This window comes from Chanodichthys erythropterus, chromosome 19, assembly GCF_024489055.1.
Source record: "Chanodichthys erythropterus isolate Z2021 chromosome 19, ASM2448905v1, whole genome shotgun sequence".
Classification (NCBI taxonomy): domain Eukaryota; kingdom Metazoa; phylum Chordata; class Actinopteri; order Cypriniformes; family Xenocyprididae; genus Chanodichthys; species Chanodichthys erythropterus.
In genome coordinates this window covers 11,099,583-11,120,609 of record NC_090239.1, presented here as the reverse complement: position 1 = coordinate 11,120,609, position 21,027 = coordinate 11,099,583, and the positions used below count along the sequence as shown (strand labels likewise).

Sequence of the window (21,027 nt, the reverse complement as noted above, 5' to 3'; positions counted from 1 at the left end):
CATTGGACATTAAGCGCGTCAATTAAATCCTGTGAACGCCCATTTTGTGTTGGAGAGGGTGTGGCCAATCGGCTGTTTTGATCCCACAAGCGCTGATGGCAGATCAGCCCCAGTAAGCTCATCCATTTAGGTTTTCTCGCGCGGACGGCGGCTCAGCTGAATCTGCGTCAGCGCTCCAGCGCGCTTCAAGCGCGTGCTCGGGTTTGTTGTTTTCCGGGGCACGAAGAATGACGTAGTGTTTTAATGACGTAATATTATTATTGTAGTTTCTAGACAGAATATTGTAGTTTATCTCGTCTTCCAAAATCGCAGTTCTTTATAACTATATTTAGGTTTGAGAATAAAGAAGGCTATCAAATCCATTAATGTGTATAAGTTCTTTTGTACATTTTTATCATGACTGTATTTTGCATCACCACTGTCCTTTGTTTTTTCATTGATCTACTGGGTTTTCAACCTTTTCAAACACAGGGACCCTCCAGCCAACACTACTATATATCTAACACTATTATAATACATCCACTATCATGGCTACATTATATAATGGTTAGCAGATCAATATCTGGAAAAATAGAAATTATTATTTTTTTTATTATTCATATATCCTCTCTATGGACCCCTGCATCAACTGTGATATCTTTTTGTGACTGCTTGATTATGTATCATCCAAACTGGGGGGAAAAAAAGAAAAAAGAAAGCTTAGTTCAGCTTAGTGTTCTTGAGCAATATTGTTCACTGAAGGTCCACTGAGAGCAAATGCATTATATAAAGCATGTATCCGTTACAGTTGTATGATATCCACAGACTACTTTTTTATGTTGCAACATTACCTGTCCTGTAATATTAATTATCCCACCATAACCAACAAGTGGCACAACACGTTACTGTTTTCACTCCAATGCAATTAAGTTTTGAATGATGTGCACAAACTGAAATAAACATGCACAAACGCTGCCCTCTAGTGTCCTAAAGACTATATTGACACAAATTCATATATGCAATGTTGCATATAGTTTAGATGTTTGATAACAAAATGGGTAATTGCTTGTATCTGAAAGTGTATAAAAATAATAACTTATATTTTATTGTCTTAATCATAAAATTCACAGACAGATGATCAGCCTTGATCACTGTTAAATTTTTGTCATAATCATTTGATTCAGGCTATTCAGACATCAGACAAAATGATCAAAATGATTACAGAACACAATCTCCTGAAGATAATTCTGATTAAAAGTCTCTGAATAATGCACAATTAGCTATAACCAGGGATTGGTATCCGCTGTCCTTCCTTGGCTTCAAAAAAGGTGTATGAGAGTATAATATTGTCTACTCGTGCCATCCTGGGGTCTTCATCAAACTCTGGATCAATGTAGAAGAATACCGGCATGTCTACCTCCTCGTGTGGGTTTAATCTCTGTTCCTCGAAACAGAAACACTGATGGAAAAACAAAGCAGTGCATTAGAATTTAGCACACTATTTAGTGAGCTAAGAAGGTACATGGATAGTCATAAATTTCTGCATATAGATGTCAATTTTAACAAATCATTTGTAGCATACATTTACAAAGACATGATAGTAATGTTACTATGAATTTAGTTAAATGCATCACACATTTACCTGTATCTTATTGAAATATTGTCCAGCATCAAAAGGTACAACATTGTAGGTTGAAATGCCTATCACCGGTTTGTTTGTGGGGTTCCGCGCCTTATAAAAAGCCAGCGCAGTTTCTCCTGGTACGACCTGGGAAAAAGTTCAAACATAGAATAATTAACTTAGTTTTCATCTTCAGAGAAATTATACGAAAAACATGTTGTTTATGGAACGCCATTTGGATATACATTCCTGTATATATAACCCACACACACATATATACAGTATATACATATATACACACATACACATATACACACACATATATATAAAGATTAATATACAGATTAATATATATATATATATATATATATATATATATATGTGTGTATATACTGTATATGTATATATGTGTGTATATACTGTATATATATATATGGGTGTGTATATATATATATATATATATATATATATATGTATATATGTGTGTATATACTGTATATATATATATGTGTGTGTATATATATATATAAATGTGTGTGTATATATTTATATATTTATAAGAGCTGCATGATTCTGGATAAATTGAGAATCACTTTTTTTTAAGCACGATTCACCCACAATTTTGAATAAACAACTAAACAAAATAACATGTAATTTACTATAGAGCTTCTGACAAAATGTTAATTGCTGCAGTCTATTTAAAAATATTTAATTAACGGATCTCTTGAATGAATGATTCAATAAAAAATACATTTTTTAACAGACACTTGTTGCCACCTACTGGTGCAACAGTGTAATTGATACAATCTTTATTTGAAGAGTCAAGTTTCTTTCAAAAGGTGATTGTCTATTTGATCACTATCATAGACTAGTGTTGTCACGATACTGGAATTTCCAACTTCAGTACAACACCTTGAAAAACACTTCTATTCAATACCATTTTCGATACCACAGGGAAAACTGCCATATATAATGCTATACAGATTTTTTATGATCGCATAATTTTTTTATATTTTGTTGCAATACCTCCGTGAGCGAGGGCAGGTGGGTGTGCATAAATTTGTCATCGGAGAGAAGAGAGATACAGAGAACACAGAAAAGAAGCACTGGAACTGTTTTAGATATTTCAGCATTGATACATATCGAAATATTGATATTTTTGACAACACTAACATAGACATCAGTGTGAATGATTGAATTGTACTTGTGAAAGGTTTAACAGACATAGTCGAATCGTCATTTAGGAATAGGATTGTGTGGGTGTCTGAATCGAGATTGCAATCTTTAAATGATAAATCATGCAACTCTAAAAAAAAAAATATATATATATATATATATATGTATTTATATTACTTTTAAGTGTTGTTTTTTGTATTAAAAGTATAAATGTTTGTTGCATATAACAAAATTGATGTGCACATTTTAAAATCGAAAAAGTTGGTCACAAAAAAAAAAAATCTTACATAAATCTCTGACTGCTGCGGACGGAAGTTCCATTGCATGCTGGCGTGCGTGTCTGCATTGAAGGTTACTTTAATAACACGCTCCCTAATTGGCTTCATTGTCTCCACTTGATCTGTGTCATGTCCAGCTACTGCTGCCCCTCCCAGCCCTGTTGCCTGAAGTAAGAAATGAACATGTTATTGTAATACAATAAATCCACCAAAAAATGGCTTTGAGATTATCAATCTAATACTGACCTGACAGTACAGTCTGTAGAGCGGAACAGAAGCATATGACATGCCAATCATTCCCACTCCAGCGGCCGCGATGTATGTCAGGATGGTCTTGTTCCTTTTCTTCCAGTCATCTTCCTGGCTCTGATGTTTCCTCTTGTGAGTTTTAGCTCCTCGTGACTGGTTGAGGAATCGCTGTGGGGTTCTCCTGAAGAAGAGCTGGCCGCTGGATGTGGCTAGTCCTCTGGTGTTGCAGCAATCAGTGCATAACCGAGTGCTAGAAAGCACTTGCTGTATATAGTGCTTTGCAGTGCACCCACGAATAAGTAGCGGTAATAGCATAATCCTAGAATTACAAGTGAAATCTCCTCAAGACAGGTGTGTTTCACCTAAAACACACAGACAGATATGATTACTAAAATAATAATGATGGATTATATTAATGTGTGTCAGTCCATAACTCAAATAAAGAAGGCCTTGTATCTAGACATGAATAAATGAAAATGATAAGACACATTAAATATTAACAGACATATTTTTAGTATGTAAGAATAGTAAGTCAATCTACTGTTCAAATTCAGCAAGAATGCGTTAAATTTAACAAAAGTTACAATGAAGACATATTTGTTTTTTGAATCCTGTTCTTTTTAAATTTCTATTCAAAGTTTCATGTTTCCACAAAAATATTAAGCAGCACAGCTGTTTTCAACATTGATAATCATAATAAGTGTTTCTTGAGTACCAAATAAGCATATTGAAATGATTTCTGAAGGATCATGTGACACTGAAGACTGGAGTAATGGCTGCTAAAAATTCTGCTTTGGCATTTTATATTTTCATTTTATATATATATATATAATTAAAATATTATTTAAAATTGTAATAATTTCACAATACTACTGTTTTGCTGTATTTTTCATCAAATAAATGCCGCCTTTGTGAGAAACCAACAATAAACTTTTGAACGATATTCTATTGTGAAACAACTTACAGTATATATTTTATTTGCTACTACATTAATTGTCAAGCTAAACAACAATTAAGTATTTTTCTTAAATCAAAAGACAATCTAAACCGACTGCCAGTCAATAATACAGAATATAAAAACCTGTTACAATACAGCTTAAATCATTAATGGGACATGCTAACATGCTCCATTCGGTTAAACCGGTTATCAAGCCATTACCATTTCTCTGTCTATGTGATGACCCCGTGACTAAATATCTAATTAAAACGGCTTTAAACGAATTTCATACAGAAGATGCTAAAGCCTTACCTGACTCAAACGATAAAGCTGTGTACATGTACACCCTTCAAAAGCATGTTACAAAACATCAAATCCAACACTGGTGCAACAGATTCAAGTTCCCCGGGTACAGGCGCTACTGCTACAGTTCCGCTGGGTTCTGCAGAAAGAAAACTGACTGACGCCACCTAGATTGAGGTAGGCATGCAGTTGCTAAGTGAAAATGTGATTATCCTATTAAACATATTACATATTATAATAACCGTTTTAAGTGCCCAAGTTAACTATGGTTAAAGTTCAAAATGCGTCGTAATCTCTTATCAAAAAGTGTCTTGTTTGGGGGTTGAATCCTAATTTCTTCACATTGGACAGTCTAACAACACGTATATTTAAAAGTTGAGTAAAATGTCTTTCTTAATTTAATGAGCACATCCAGAAAGTAAACGATAGAGCAATTATGTATTTCTGAAATTATGTAATTCTGTAGTTACTTTCTTTGGGCAATAATAACAACAATAATAGCAATTTTTTGATCTGCCAAAAGTCTGAGGGTAATTTTAGGTTACAGAGTAATGTTTAAATTCATGCATAATTTGAAATAGTTATCCCACTTGCAAAAGTTAAATTCTTCCTGGTTTTTTTTTTTATTATTATTCATAATAATATTTAAATGGAGGGCGGTAGTCTTGCATAAATATTACACAAAATCGGTGAATGATGTGGATTGTAAACTATACTGTGTTTAGTTCGTGATACAATTAAAATGTTTAATTTAAAAATATATAATTTCAATATTTTGTCTTGCTATGTTTACAGCTTGTGCTTCATAACCTGGGGATCTTCTAGTTTAAGGATGTTGTGTATTGTATTGACTACCACTGGTATGTATATAGAAAACATATTCATGATCATTTATGAATGTAACACTGACATTTGTGAACTACTAAATTGATTGTATCTGATTCATTTGGGTTATACGTTTGATTGACAAAAGTAAAATTGTATGAGGTAAAATTTTAAAGTTTTCGGCTAACTATTTTCTGGTAAAAAAAAATTGGTCTAGTGGCAATCATCATCATTCTGCCTTCCCTGCAAGCAAGGTTTCACTGTGACTGACTGTGACAAAGCGCCTCCTCTTGGTCACTAGATGAATGGCAGTGTTTAACCTTTGCCTAAGTCCACCTGCAGTCAATAATTTTATCCCTTAAAAGTCATCTTTGAAAATCACTATGACATATTAGAAGTCTTAAAATGGCTTGGATATATATAGAAGATTATATATATATATATATATATATATATATATATATAATCTTTGGTACTCAGCAGTGGTTGACTGATGAATTTGCACATGGTTTATCTTAAAAAGCATATTAAAAAGACCACATAGACATATAAATAACATTAAAAACTTGATTTTCTCCACAGGGAGTCTTTAAGTCCTTAAAGGCACAATATGAAAGATTTTTGGATTAAAATATATCAAAAAAACCACTAAAACCATGTTATATATTTTGTTGACTTGTGCACTTGCATTATCCCAAATGTTTCCAACAATGTTTAAATCCAGAGAAATCAGCTATTTTAACCAGTGTAACGGCTCATGAGCCTGTCAATAACGTCATATCCGCTGCGTACGTCATTGAGTCACTCTCATTTAAGAAAAGTAACTGTAATCAAATTGACTGTTATTCCTCATGAGGTGTAAAATACTGTAATTTTGTTCTTAATTTACAATCTAACGGTTACGGCCTACTTTTCTTAAATGACACCTCCTCCGCATACACCATGGGGTATGCGGCCTTCAAATGCAACCTCCAAAGGACGCAGCCTTCAAAACGAGACACAGCTAATGTGTTTTATTAGACAAGCGAGTAACTGTTTTTACCTTTATTGACAGAAAGCTAATCGTTGTTATGTAGCTCAGAACAATTAGTCTGTGAATCTCTTGTTTTCTTGATTTACCACGACAATGCTATTCTGTCAAGTGGCTAACATAGCATAATCAGAAAGAGCTTTATTTGTAGTAAAACTAAAACAGCATTTTCTCCACCATACAATATATTTTTAAATTAATTGCATGCCATTTAGCAACACAAGTCATCCAGCTTTTATTAATATGATCTAATATTGATCTAGCTTACTGCATTATGCAGCAAGTGTCTCATACCAGCCACCGATTGCATATTGTAAAATATGCATAAACAACAAAACGACATGAGGCATATAAGCATAATAAACAGCAGCGTAATATCTCTCCGGCTCTCGGCCCCCCCTGCTTCATACCACAGTAAGGTTAATACAATTTTAATACATTAGCTCACATCTGAAGGTGATGATACACGGGGCAACTTTTTGAGCAATGTTGCCGAGCAACGTTGCTTGGGCACTTTCCCATTGAGAATGAGCAACAAATTTATAACTGGATACGTTAGATCGGTTGTGGGCAATTTTTTGAGATCCTCCAATCAGAATGTTAGCAGCCGATCACGTGACCGGTTCGGAGATTTCAGAAAAAATTCAAACAAGATGGCGGCCTCTCAGCGGCAGTGGAGCGGAGAAAAGGAGTGTGAACTTTTATCTTTTTACGCTAGTAAGTTGTCATGCGTCAACCCAAAACGGAATTTACCTCATATATTGCTTAAAATAGCAACAACTGTCCGAAAGTAATGTGTGTATGCTGTAATGAAGCTATTGAATGATTTCAGTTAAATACTCAAATGACGGGATTTTTCAGCGTCTGTAGTAGTGTAGGCTGTAGGGCGTTTGACATTTGAATGGCTTTTGATGCGATCGACGCGGGTTCGAATCCGCCTTTTGCCGAACTCGCTCTTCTCCCTTTTCCTGTCACAAATCAGATCGGAAAGGCATTTATTTTTAATAAAAATGAAGAAAATATTTGAAAAGTTGAAATAATGTGCCTAACAAGTGTTTATAATAAAGTATTTATTGAGTTGGCAATAGATTTGCTCCTCTCTGATTGGTTGTTGCCAACTGTATGTTGCCCTAATTAGTTGCCCTGTGTCTCATCAGGTTGCCCGTTGACGGCAACATTGCTCAAAAAGTTGCCCCGTGTATCATCACCTTGAGTCCCATCAGATTGCTTTCCATCGGCTTTGTCAACTCCCATGATTCCACGCTCATTTACACCATCATCAAGCTACGCCGTTGTTATTGTTTTGAATAAGTGACCTCTAGCGGTGAAACTTACATACTGTGCCTTTAATGGTTAAAAGATTATATTATTTAAAAATCGTGGTTTATTGTTAAGCTATGTGTGATCATTGATTTTTTTTATTGATTTTTTTTATCTTTGAGTATTTAAAACAAACCATTCTCAGTGACAAAAATGGGAATTTGTCAGTGGTAAAACAAATGTTTTTTTTTTCCCTTCAGTCATTTAAAAACCTTTTTTTATGTATTTCTTTTTGCATTATTGTATAATGTTTATGTATATAGTTATTTTTATGTGGACAAATCTAATTTATGTTTCTTTCCAGTTTTACATAGACTGTACAGTACTAGTCATTCAGTATCCCTGCATCAGAAATCATGCAGTCAAACTCACGTCCCCTCGTTCCACATCACAGCCCGGTGTCAAGTTTTGAGCCTTCCTGCTTCGGGAGAGGCAGAATCATCATCAGCTGTGACAGCGCAGAGAGAGGTGAGGCAAACCATGTGACTATGGGGTATCAGGACAGATTAGTGGATAGGTAGGAGTGTGTCTGTTACTGTCTGGGTAGATTGCTGTCTCTCGGTCATCGAGACTGACCTGATTTGAACCACCACTCTCCCCAACCCCGTGATAACGTAGACTTTACAATACTTCATCAGTTGCTTGTGGACCTGCAATGGCACTGCTACCAGTGGAGGCAGAACACTTTGACGGGCTATCACTCCTCTACTGGTAAGAAATGTCATTATCTGGTTGTTATCTGGCTGAATGACTTTAGATTAAGCAAATACTAATGCTTTTAAAGCTTATTTGTTTTCTATTATAGCCTATTTGCCGTGCTTATGTAGTTACCTTCATGTTTTTGCTTGTTCGTCTGTGTTTAAAACATGGATATGACATTTATGTTGGAACATTTCAGCATTTCCTAATATTCTGTTTACTAAAATATAAAATTGCTTTCAATGCTGAAAAGCTTATTAAAAGCTGACAGCAATTACTGAACATAGGAACTTGTTATTTTAGAGTCATTTAGAGTTCATCATCATGGTGATGAACCAGCAGGAAGCAATAGGATAGGATGCACCCTACCTGTGTGGTTTTGCTGTCACTTGAGTGCATATCCTTACATGGCTTGAGCAATGTAAGACAGATTAGGTAGAATTAAGTGATCAGTTTAATGCTGGATCTTTTGTAACACAATCGCACGCACTATATCTGAACCTTTGTTTGTTCAGGGTGACTCTTTAAAGTCAAATCCTTTTATTTCCCTTAATGCTTTTTAATTGCTTATATGATGTTAGTGTGGGACAAAAGCATGCATAACCCTTTTGATACAGATTTGATGGAAGTAAACATGGACAGACAAGACAAGGACAGATCATCATTACACTGAACTTAATTCTAATTCTCTTTGTTGCTTCTAATGTGATCGAGATTAAAGTGCATTGTTTACAGTGCAGCGGAGGAGATAACTAAGAAAACTAATTGCAGAGATGGAAATCAGGTTAAATACATCGCTAGTAAGGAGCACAAGCATTTGTCCTTTCATTCTGTTCAGTGCTGAGTCTGACCGCCACATGAACTCAAAAAAAATAAAAAAAATAACAGCAGGTATGAGATTACAAATCCTCAAATTGAACCATCAACTCTTTAGTCTAGCTGATGCATATGTTTGTTGCCATTTAGTACTGTATAAAAAAGGAGTGTTGAAAAATTTGACACCAATACAAGTATATATTATTTTTTTGTGTATATTTATTTTATACATTTTTTGCCCTCTAAAATCATTACTTGAATGCTGCCATATCTAATGCAACATATAAAGATAAATATTAACCTGCCTTTTAATATGCCTCTTCTATAAAACATGTTACATTACATTTAAGGTCTCAGTGACCCCAGTAATGAATAAATGCAATGCATTTTCACATGCTTAGATTTTCTAAATATTGTACACATGTAAAATTCAGTCCAGTTTTTTTTTTTTTTTTTATTTGTTTATTCAATTTTTTTTGCAGTGTTTTTTTGCAGTGGTCTGACTGACCTCAAACAAACCCAGCATTGCTATACTGAACAGCAATCGCCTGCTTACTTCTTAGTCAAACAGAAGATAAAGCTTCAGTATTATCTGTATGCTGGGTTTTGATGAGGTCAGATTTATATAACAAATGTGAAGTGCAAATTATAGGTCAATTTTGAAAGTACTATTAATATTTTTAGATGTAGCGTTGTACATTATGTATGAAAAATAAACATTTAAAGGAAGTTTTAACAACATTAGGGTTAAAAAGTAGACAAAAAATAAATACAAGAAAATATGGGATGATGATATTTGTTTTAACATCTCACTCAGTGTCCTAGTTAAAGTCAAAATATTGTATTCTGTTGCTTTCAGTCTGTTATGCAGATTAAATGCAATAGAGATCAGGCTGTAGTTTATCAGATTGGATGCATACCCTCTTTCTATAAAGGATTTATCATTTGGCGCTTTCATTGTTTGCCTACATGATTGAGTGATTTTAATATAAACCCAAGCACAGTAACCTACTTCCTGTATAAGCGTTTATTGTTTTTATTTTGCCTGATAATGTGCCATTACTCCAACCAATGTTCTATTTACTGTAATCAAAAACAATGTATAAAAAATATATAGAACCCTATGTTTTGACTCAAATTTAAAGAACCCTTTACGCCAAAATAGGAGGAAAAAATCTATGTAAGGAGAAATGTCTTGACTGTATAATACTTTCATGGTTAAAATGGTTATTTCAGTTTTTTCCTAGCGGTAAAGTATGTTTACAAGAGGTTTAATTCATAAAATTTGTCTGAAGTTAAAAATGAATTAAAACAAAATCCATCTCATGATACCATGTGAACTGCTAAAGCGTCTGACAGGACCCTTTAAGGTACTCTATAGAACCTTTTCTTCTAATTGTGTAAGCCCAATTTTAAATCATAAATTCTAATATTTCAATATTATGAGTGATTTAACCCTCTGAAGCATGTGTCCATTACAGTACAGACGTTTAGAAATCATTTTAATCATTCAGGTGCTTGTTACATCCAAATCCACATTTTTCTTCCTTTATTCCTTTATATGAATGTCCATTTTTTCTGTAATATGCACCATTATCTTCTGCTGTAATGGACAGATGTGAAACTCTCTAACATTTTTGGGGGAAAAGATTGGGAATGATTATATTCTTTCCTTTGGGATTTAATAATTCATGCATCAGAGGGTCAACCGCATTATTATATTATCTATTTGATAATCTGTATTTTAAAAAACAGTCTGGAACATTTCTCTGGAAATCTTGTTTTTTATGATAATATCTCTTGTACTTAAATTTAAGAGATTTATTTATTATTATTATTATTTTTTATTTTTATTTTTTCAGGACAATAATGGGGCCCCATGGCATCAACCGTGCTGTGGAGAGACTAGACTTCACAGACTGTAAAAAAGGACTTGGTAAGAACCACAGCACAATTTTTTTTAGTTTCAGTTTATCATAATGTTCCCGGAAAACTGGTTGGTTTACACTGCTTTATTTTTCGGGGCATTTGATGCACAATTTGATTTATTTTGTTCTTTTACCCCCATATAAAGAATTAATCCCAAAAAAATCTTGTTCTCAATTTGATAGGCGTGAAGATTATTGGGGGCTACAGGGAACAGAGCGGTGAAGAGTTTGGTATTTTCATTAAACGGGTTTTGCCAGGTGGTGTGGCGGCACAGGACGGTATGTTCTTTCTCCCAAAATCTCCAATGAATGTATTTACTTAAATTCTGGGAATGATGGATGATGTTCCTTTCTGTCTTTCAGGGCGTCTTCGAGCAGGGGACCTCATTTTAGATGTTAACAACATGAATTTAGGAGGTGTTACAAATGAAAAGTAATGTATTGTGTATTGGTTATTGATCTGCAATAAATTATAAGATGCTTTAGTGTATATTAAAACAACTTAACTGAGAAATATGTGTGATGTTTTATTAGGGCAGTGGAGGTTCTTCGCATGGCATCATCTTCAAATCACATGTCTTTACTGATAGTACGTGACGACGCTTCCAGGTAAGATTACTTTTAAAGGGGTCATGAACTGCATTTTTTTTAATAATGTTCTCTGAGGTCCACAATGTTATCCAGATTTTTACATCAAAAAACATCCTAATTTAGAAGTAATAAGCTATTTTCTATCCTGTTTTTCCACACTCTGTTTTGATTCAAGACACCCACTGCTATGACTGGGTAACCATTTTTCATATTAAAATAATTTTTAACGTCCCCACCATCACACGTGTGGAATTTTTTTGAAAACCTCCGTTGAAAAATATCTCGTTATGTAGTTGAAACATTTGCCAACAATGTGAAACATTTATGCATGTTACATATGCTTTATAAGTTTTGGTTGTGGCAAATAAAGTGTAAGTCCTTGGAGTTACCAATATAATTGACCAAGGATGACTTGCGGTGTTTAGTGTAAACAGAATTACACTATTGTTTGTTACACTGTCATTCTTATAGACCATTCACTGTTCATCCTTTACAATAAAATGAAAAACACATTGTCATTTGGAGTGTCGTGATTTAAAGGGTTAGTTCAACCAAAAATTTGTTCTACGTCAGAATTCTGGCTCATTATTGTCCAGCTCCTGCGTCAGCATCACACGCATGTGCTGCTCACGTGAACAGCGTTGGCCAATGCTGAGTCTGCGTTCTGATGTAGAACCTGGAAGTGCTGCGGTGTCTACAGTGTAAACAGGAGAATGGGAGGAGAATGACAGGGAAGAGAAGAAATTGTTGAAAAAAGTTGTTATTTTTGTTGTTTTTGAGACTATTTTAATGATGTCTTTGCTACCTTTCTGAGCCTTAAAAGGTGCAATGACATTGCTGCCTATGTGTGGTTCAGAAACATCAAAAATATCTTAATTTGTGTTCCGAAGTTAAATGATGGTCTTACCGGTTTGGAACGACATGAGGGTGAGTAATTATTGACAGAAATTTCATTTTTGGGTGAACTAACCCTTTAAATAAAATGATGACAGCACAGAAGATGTCGATCACTGAAACTTTTAGTCACAAATGACTGCGGCGCTACAGTATAAATACTCAGTACATATCAAACGATCTGTAACAGACAAAGCAATAGTGACACATGATAAAAACACTGTTACTCACACTTGTGGTGTGACATCGGAGTGACAATATAGTCGGCACTGCATCTTTTATGTTCAGTCTCTTTGAAAAGCCTGCGTCGAACTGTGTCTTGTTTAAAAATGAATCCACAATAATGTTGGAACTTTGTTATAAAAAAAGTTCATCAACGCTTTCTCAGTGTTAGGATCACAAGGAAAGCAATAAAAAGACTGTGTTTTTCCACAACGTGGCACTTCAAAACGTCTTGTAATCCTCAAATGCATCTCTATTGTTTTGTTGCTGGAGTAATCCTGTGTTTGTGTCTCTCTCGTATTTACTACTACATGACATGCACAATTTGGTGGGCGGAGCTAAAAAGGCAATGATGTAGAAGTAGGCATTGGTCTTTCGTCGCAGTATGACGTAATGTGACAAAAGCTGAAACGACTCATTTTCTGAGCTTGGTTTCAGTAAAAGCTGTTTTTAGACTTATAAGGAAGTTTTCAGTTCTGAGACTAACAGGATATTTTTACAGTACAAGGACCTCTTATATGTCAGAAGACCAAGGAAAATGTGGTTTCGTAATTCATGACCCCTTTAACAATTTCTAAAGGAATGTATTCTTTTTGCTATTCATCTTTTTTTCTTTTCTTTTTTTTTATCAGTATTTGCATGTGTGTAAATGATTTGTTTTGTGTTCAGATATTTTAATTATATGGAGACATATATTGCTTGCCAAGTACAGAATGTGCACTTTTGGACATCATATTCTTAATCCTATAAATGGATGAGTACAGAGGAACGTCTTGATTTTTTTCTTTAATCTAAAAATAGTCTTAATACACTTAAGTACATTAAAGTCTTTAGCACTTTATTGAGAATTTTGGCACTTGTTGGAATGATGGTATTTTTCCAGCACTAATTTCTTGTCTCTCTCTCTTTTTTTTTTTTTTTTTATGAACTCCAAACAGTCTAGCTGTTTTAATATTATCGTTAGCTAAAACTAAAACCAGTAACACTTTTCAAAAAGGTTGCATTTGTTAACATTACTTAACTGCTACAGTTCATTTAAATTAACAATGAACAATACTTGTACAGCATTTAATAATCTTAGCTAATGTTCATTTCTACATTTACTAATACACTTTTAAGAAAAAAAGGTTGTATCTGTTTAAATTAATTTACTGTGAACTAACATTTTTTAACTAACATTAATAAATACTGTCAAGATATATTGCTCATTGTTAGTTCATGAGTGTTACCACTAAAACTATTAAAGGGATAGTTCACCCAAAAATTAAAATTGGATGTTTATCTGCTTACCCCCAGCGCATCCAAGATGTAGGTGACTTTGTTTCTTCAGTAGAACACAAATTATGATTTTTAACTCCAACCGTTGCCGTCTGTGAGTCAAATAATGCTAGTGGATGGGAACTTCTACTATAAGAGTAAATAAAACTTGCATAGACAAGTCCAAATTAAACCCTGTGGCTCGTGACGGCACACTGATGTCCTAAGACACGAAACGATCGGTTTGTGCGATAAACCGAATAGTATTTATATCATTTTTTAACTCTAATACACCACTATGTCCAACCGCGTTCAGCATTCACTTAGTGAGGTCTGATCGTGCTCTGACAGCGGCAGTGATGTCTCGCGCATATACTTCAATGAGAGCGAGACATCACTGCCGATGTCAGAGCGCGATCAGACCTCACTATCGAGTGCTGAACGCAGTTGGACATAGTGGTGTTTTAGAGTTAAAAAATGATATAAATACTGTTCGGTTTCTCACACAAACCGATCGTTTCGTGTCTTAGGACATCAGTGTGCCTAAAGTCACCTACATCTTGGATGCACTGGGGGTAAGCAGATAAACATCCAATTTTCATTTTTGGGTGAACTATCCCTTTAAAAACATTTCTGTTTATTGAAATAAAACTGAAATAAAATAAAATATAAATATTAATTGAAAAACTTAACAATTAAATTGAAAAATAATTTTAAGCTGAAACACTACAATTATTAACTGGAAATAAATAAACTAAAACTAACTAAATCGAAAATGGAAATAAAAATAAATTAAGCCTAACTAGCAATGTTTAAAAAACTAATAAAATGACAAGCAAAGCACATAATAAAATTACAAAAAACTTAAATTGAACTTAAACTAAAATTAACATGAGAACAAACAAAAAAATATATAAAATTAAAAGCTAATTCAAAATATTAATGAAACTAAAAATAAAATAACACTGCTTCTTAGTAGACTTGATATACAGTATAGATTAATTCTGTACTGACAAATCAAGCTGCTACTCCATGCTAAATAATTTCTGTAGGATGCATGCTGAGATTTGTTTTGTTTTTTGTTTTGGCACTGTCTGCTTAGCCAGAGGTCTCGGATTTGGGCAGTTGTCAAGTTCTTCATGTCTGTCTTTGTTCAAATCGAGCTGGCATTTTGCTGGTCTCAGTGACTTCCTGATGAGCACATTGTACTCCCAGCTGAACAGCTGTTGACGTATTTGGGCCGCAAGTCTGTCACATGTGGCCTGAGTTAAACCAGCTGAGGTCAGGTTTAAAGCTCTAACGGTGTTATAGGATTACCCTCATAATTAATGGACAATCAATCACCTCACCGTACATAGATTTTGAGAACATAATGTCAAGAATTTAAAGATTACTGCTTAGATCACATTTCTGGTTTGGAAACAGTCATGCTCTTAACTTTGACTCTAATTTATCTGTGATTACGTCCGTAATCTAATTAAGTGCTTCTAAGCTTCTTTGTTGACTAATGAGGAAGTTGCATTTAATGGGAGTTGTCATATTAAATATCCAGGGACTGTAGTTTGAGGGTTTAATAGAAGTGCACTCATTATTTTTTGTGTATTTTAAAACTAAGAAATAATAATATCCTTCAGCACTTTCCTTTAGAACAAGTACATTCATAATTACCTAATGCATGATTTTACAGAAAGGAAAATCCACATAATGTTTACTCTCTGAACACCACAGAGGCAGAAAAAAAAAGCAAGAGTCTTAGTCCATACAAAAGCCCTCCTATTATGAACCACTGGAAAGTAACGGCTCTAGCAAAGGTGAATGTATATGTGATTTTTGCATGTGTCTTTATATGTTTATCATTAGGAGGGAATTTGCTGAACTAATGGAAAAATATGGCTCGAGCAATAGTACCAGTTCTGGATCAGACATCTCTGTTTCCACAGGTATTTTCCATTACGTCTATCACTATACTGCATTTCAGGAGTGAATGACTAATGTCTGAATTTTAGAGAATATTGAAATGATGGACAAAAACAGCCTACAGTGTGCCAACTTAAAGGTGCCCAAGAATGCTTTTTCACAAGATGTAATATAAGTCTAACTGTGCGTTCACACTGCCGCCGGCGAGAGCATCAACATTCGCCTTGGCCGCCCTGCCAACAGCACTGTACTGTTCGTTCAAACCGCCGCCGTCGGGAGGGTCAAAATAAATGACAAGTCGCGTCAACCAATCGGAAGCCTCTCAAGCAAGGACCTCTACATTCCAATTGGTTGCCGCCGAACCGCGTCATAGCTCATTACCATAAAGTTAACCTGATTTCAACTCTCCTCGACGCTCTCACCGTCCAAGACATGACGCGCCGCTCTCGCCGGAGCTCGCCGCCGGCTCTCATTGAAAATGAATGACTAGCGTCACTTTGACGCTCTTGCAGTGTGAACTCACAGTAAGTTATCTCCTGAATGTGTCTGTGAAGTTTCAGCTCAAAATACCCCATAGATTTTTTTAAATTAATTGAAACCTATTTTGGGGCATCATTAACTATACACTGATTTTGGCAGCGCGCCACCCCTTTAATTCGCCTGCTCCCTGCCACACGAGCTCTCGACTATATTACAGTGCATTTACAAAGTTCACACAGCTAATATAACCCTCAAATGGATCTTTACAAGATGTTCGTCATGCATGCTGTATGCATGCTTCGAATTATGTGAGTAAAGTATTTACTTTGATGTTTACGTTTGATTCTGTATGAGTTTGAGGCTATGCTCTGTGGCTATAACGGCTAATGCTACACTGTTGGAGAGTGTTTATGAATTATACAGACTGCACGTGTTTAAAAATGAAAATAGCGACGGCTCTTGTCTCCGTGAATACAGTAAGAAACGATGGTAACTTTAACCACATTTAACAGTACATTAGCAACATGCTAACGAAACATTTAGAAAGACAATTTACAAATATCACGAAAAATATCATGTTATCATTATTTTTGCTCCATCTGCCATTTTTCGCTGTTGTTCTTGCTTGCTTACCTTGTCTGTGCACAGATCCACACGTTAATACTGCCTTTCCTTGTCTAATGCCTTGAACATGGGCTGGCATATGCAAATATTGGGGTCATACATATTAATGATCCCAACTGTTACATAACAGTCGGTGTTATGTTGAGATCCGTGTGTTTTCCGGAAGTCTTTTAAACAAATGAGATTTACATAAGAAGGAGGAAGCATTGGGGTTTGAAACTCAATGTATGTCTTTTCCATGTACTGAACTCTTGTTATTTAACTATGCCGAGGTAAATTCAAATTTTGATTCTAGGGCACCTTTAAATCTCTTTTTTTGATCAAATAAATGCAGCGTCGGTGAGTATAAGAGACTTCTTTCAAAAACATTAAAACTTTAATGACCCCAAACTTTTGAGCAGTAGTGTAAAAATAAAGCAGTAAGAACAATAAATGTGTAGGTTGTTCTTATTCTAAGTGCACTGAGGAATTGCTATTGCCATTTTTAAGTGAAAGAGTAGCAGATGTTTGAGAGTTTTAAAAAAAATCAAATCTCTTGTCTTCAGGAAAGATGACCGACACTGCCTCCTCCTCCTCATCTTCCAGATCAACCAGTCCTCTGCTTCTGAGCCCTAAAGACCCAAACCCAGTATACACCACTGCCTGCATTACCTCCCCATCTCCACAAGTCTGCACGTGAGAACCAAAAGACACACTGTAGATCCATTTCAGATTTTATCCGGTGCTTTTGTGTAATCCTTTCAATATACTTAAAATAATTCTACTATCAAAATGTATAACAGAACCCAGCAGCTTTCTCACACTATTGCAATTAATAGTGTCCTGATTGAAGAGTTTGATCCTGAAAACACCTGACCTAGCCTGAGTGAGAGTGAAATCCCACAAAAGATTAATTTATCGTTATTGAAAAAAAATAATCACCTCAGGAGTAATTGTTTTCTGCTGTTGATCCAAGCCCTTATGTTTACCTCTCTTTCCCCAGGGACTGCATGATTCAGTTGATATGCGTTGCCAAAGGGACAGGATTAGGCTTGGTCATCAGGGGCGGAGCTAACCGTGCAGAGGGGCCAATGGTGTTCGTTCAGGAAATAATGCAAGGGGGCGACTGCCAAAAAGTATGTTTATTTAATGTTATTGATATTTTGTAAAACTGTAAAATAAAATTTGCAGGGATAGTTCACCCAAAAAAACAAAAAAAAATCTGTCATCATTTACTCACTCTCAAACCTGTATGAATTTCTTTCTTTTGTTGAACTCAAAGGAAGATATTTGGAAGAATGTCAATAACCAAACAGATCTCGCCCCCCATTGACAACCATAATATTTATTTTTTCCTACTATGATAGTCAATGTGGATCGAGATCTGCTTGGTTACTGACATTCTTTCAAATATCTTCCTTTGTGTTCAGCAGAACAAAGAAACTCATACAGGTTTGGAACTACTTGAGGTTGAGTAAATGATGACAACATTTTCATTTTTGGGCGAACTATGCCTTTAAGATCATATTTAGAGTTTAAGAAGAAAAACAGTTTTTTCTTAAGAAAAACAGGTTAATGACCAAACTAAAAAAGGAAGAAAAAAAAATATTATATATATATATATATATATATATAATATATAATATATATATATATATATATATATATATATATATATATATATATATATATATATATATATATATATATATATATATATATATATATATATATATATATATATATATATATATATATATAGTTTGTTTGTTTGTTTGTTTGTGTTGATTCTTGGTTTGTGAAACACTAGTAGTTTGTGAATGGAGTGAATGAAGTGAAGTAAATTGAGGTGAGGTGAGGTGAAGTGAGATAAATTAAGGTGAAGTTAATAAGCTCAAGTTCAGTCAATTACACTACTGTTCAAAAGTTTAGAGTCAGTATGATTTAAAAAATAATAATAATACTTTATTTAGCAAAGATGCATTAAATTAATCAAAAGTAACAGAAAAAATATTGTTACAAAAAATTATATTAAAAATAAATTGTTCTTTTGAACTTTATGATAGAATGCTGTAAAAATATTGAGCAGCACAACTGTTTTCAACTTTGCTAATAATAAGAAATGTTTCATGAGCACAAATCTGCATATTAGAATGATTTCTGAAGGACCATGTGACACTGAAGACTGGAGTAATGATACTGAAAATTCAGTTGCCATCACAGCAATAATTTATATTTTAAAATATATTAAAATAGAAGACAGTTATTATAAATTGTAACAATAATTTACAATATTACTGTTTTTACCATATTTTACAGTATTAAACAAATGCAGCGTTAATGAGCATAGGAGACTTCTTTCAAAAACAAAACTTTTGAGTAGTAATGTAAGGTGAAGTAAATTAAGCAGAAGTAAAGAAAAATGAAATAAAATGTTTTTCTCTGTGTGACTCTAGGATGGGAGACTAAAGGCCGGAGACCAGCTCATATCCATCAATAAGGAGTCACTCATTGGAGTAACACATGAAGAAGCCAAAAGCATACTTACTCGAACAAAACTCAGGTTAAAACTCAGATATATGTCTCTATGAACCCAACCTTTCAAGACAACCTTCCCTGAATGATAACATTAGGAAATTATGAATAGTATATTATGAGAGTTTGCTTCTGTCCAAGACAAATGCAGCTGAATGGTGAAAATTTGTAAGGTCATATGTTTACACATGGTACTGTTTGACCCTACAGACAAGACCCTACAGTAGAGATAGCCTTTATCAGACGAAGGTCTTCGTCAGGCTCCAGCAGTGGACCCCACAGCCCCATCTCCCTTCAACCTCCCTGCAGTACAGCCCCCCAACTCAGGCCCGCTGGAATGGGGGGAGCAACTCCACCTGGAGGCCTCGTTCCCAAGATAGCCAACACTCCCAACTCTGGAAGTGAGACGTTGCCTTCTGTTGAACTTACTAAGGTAAAACATAAGACTGGCCGATTCCAGTCTGGTAACAGAGATTCGTTAATGCAATAACTGTTCTTCAGCACTGCTTCAGATAATGTGGTTGATGTTTTCTTAAATGCTTCAACTTGTGTCTTTCCTTACAGGTACGACCAGCAACAGTAAAGCCTATTCTCACCCCAATGTCCTCAACTGAGAGTGCCTGCACCACAGTGGCCAACTCTGGTACTGCAACCCTGTATTCCCTCTATAAGAATCCCCTAAAGTTTGTGTCATAATATAGATTATTACTGAAAAGTATCTTAAATTATTTTAACACAAATAATCATTATGGCAAGGATATTACAATGGAAATACATGGAGGGGAAGAACATCAAAATACATTAGTTTTGAAACTATATGCTGTTCTATATGCATCCTCACAAAAACAAGTCACATTTCACTCCAAAATCAAAAGAAAAATGAAATTATATAAATAACTAAAAAATAAAACAGCATAAATTAAAATACTACAATGATATATAAATAATTTACACTTGAAATACTTACATTTGTCAATTAAACAACATACTTTACACAAATACAAGATGACATTGCCCTGTTCTTTCATTGTAAGTGCTTTACTATAACTACACTTTGCTTTAAAGTCAAAAATCATTTTATATTTGCAAAATTAGCCAAAATTATTTTCTGTGGTAACATTATGCCACAAATTTTGCTATCTTGAAAGATTTGTTCACTTCAGAATTAGAATTTCCTGTTAATTTACTCACCCCCATATCATCCAAGATGTCCATGTCTTTCTTTCTTCAGTTGAAAAGAAATGTTTTTTTTTTTTTTAAGAAAACATTCCAGGATTTTTCTCCATATAGTGGACTTCAATGGCTACCAATGGGTTGAAGGTCCAACACAATCCCAGACAAGGAATAAGGGTCTTATCTAGCGAAAC

The 21,027-nt window shown here is 34.5% G+C and overlaps 2 protein-coding genes across 2 annotated transcripts in view; one reads left to right on the top strand and one right to left on the bottom strand.

The window, feature by feature from the left end:
- Window positions 1-441: 441 nt before the first annotated feature.
- On the bottom strand, window positions 442-4,721 carry cox11 (cytochrome c oxidase assembly homolog 11 (yeast)). The gene is made up of 5 exons (XM_067368997.1): window positions 4,553-4,721; window positions 3,301-3,665; window positions 3,064-3,219; window positions 1,622-1,747; window positions 442-1,438 (listed from the first exon to the last, which is right to left on the bottom strand). Exons 2-5 carry the CDS (start codon window positions 3,616-3,618, stop codon window positions 1,256-1,258), a joined length of 783 nt encoding a protein of 260 aa, XP_067225098.1. The 5' UTR covers window positions 3,619-3,665; window positions 4,553-4,721; the 3' UTR covers window positions 442-1,255.
- Window positions 4,722-8,360: 3,639 nt separating this feature from the next.
- stxbp4 (syntaxin binding protein 4) overlaps window positions 8,361-21,027 on the top strand; it is a 44,624-nt gene continuing 31,957 nt past the window's right edge. Inside the window, exons 1-11 of the mRNA XM_067369680.1 lie at window positions 8,361-8,429; window positions 11,096-11,169; window positions 11,345-11,440; window positions 11,525-11,594; window positions 11,696-11,770; window positions 15,986-16,065; window positions 17,692-17,821; window positions 18,129-18,261; window positions 19,582-19,688; window positions 19,871-20,093; window positions 20,225-20,303. Coding sequence (XP_067225781.1) covers window positions 8,374-8,429; window positions 11,096-11,169; window positions 11,345-11,440; window positions 11,525-11,594; window positions 11,696-11,770; window positions 15,986-16,065; window positions 17,692-17,821; window positions 18,129-18,261; window positions 19,582-19,688; window positions 19,871-20,093; window positions 20,225-20,303 — 1,123 coding nt within the window. The 5' untranslated portion in view covers window positions 8,361-8,373. The remainder of the gene's footprint in view (window positions 8,430-11,095; window positions 11,170-11,344; window positions 11,441-11,524; window positions 11,595-11,695; window positions 11,771-15,985; window positions 16,066-17,691; window positions 17,822-18,128; window positions 18,262-19,581; window positions 19,689-19,870; window positions 20,094-20,224; window positions 20,304-21,027) is intronic.

What these genes read in the sequence shown, in the direction of transcription:
- cox11 (XM_067368997.1), bottom strand. Translation starts at nt 3,618, where the DNA reads ATGCTATTACCGCTACTTATTCGTGGGTGCACTGCAAAGCACTATATA. An exon ending in TCTACAGACTGTACTGTCAG is followed by an intron (nt 3,220 to 3,300) that starts GTCAGTATTAGA and finishes TTCTTACTTCAG; the next exon opens with GCAACAGGGCTGGGAGGGGC. An exon ending in AATATTTCAATAAGATACAG is followed by an intron (nt 1,439 to 1,621) that starts GTAAATGTGTGA and finishes TTTTTCCATCAG; the next exon opens with TGTTTCTGTTTCGAGGAACA.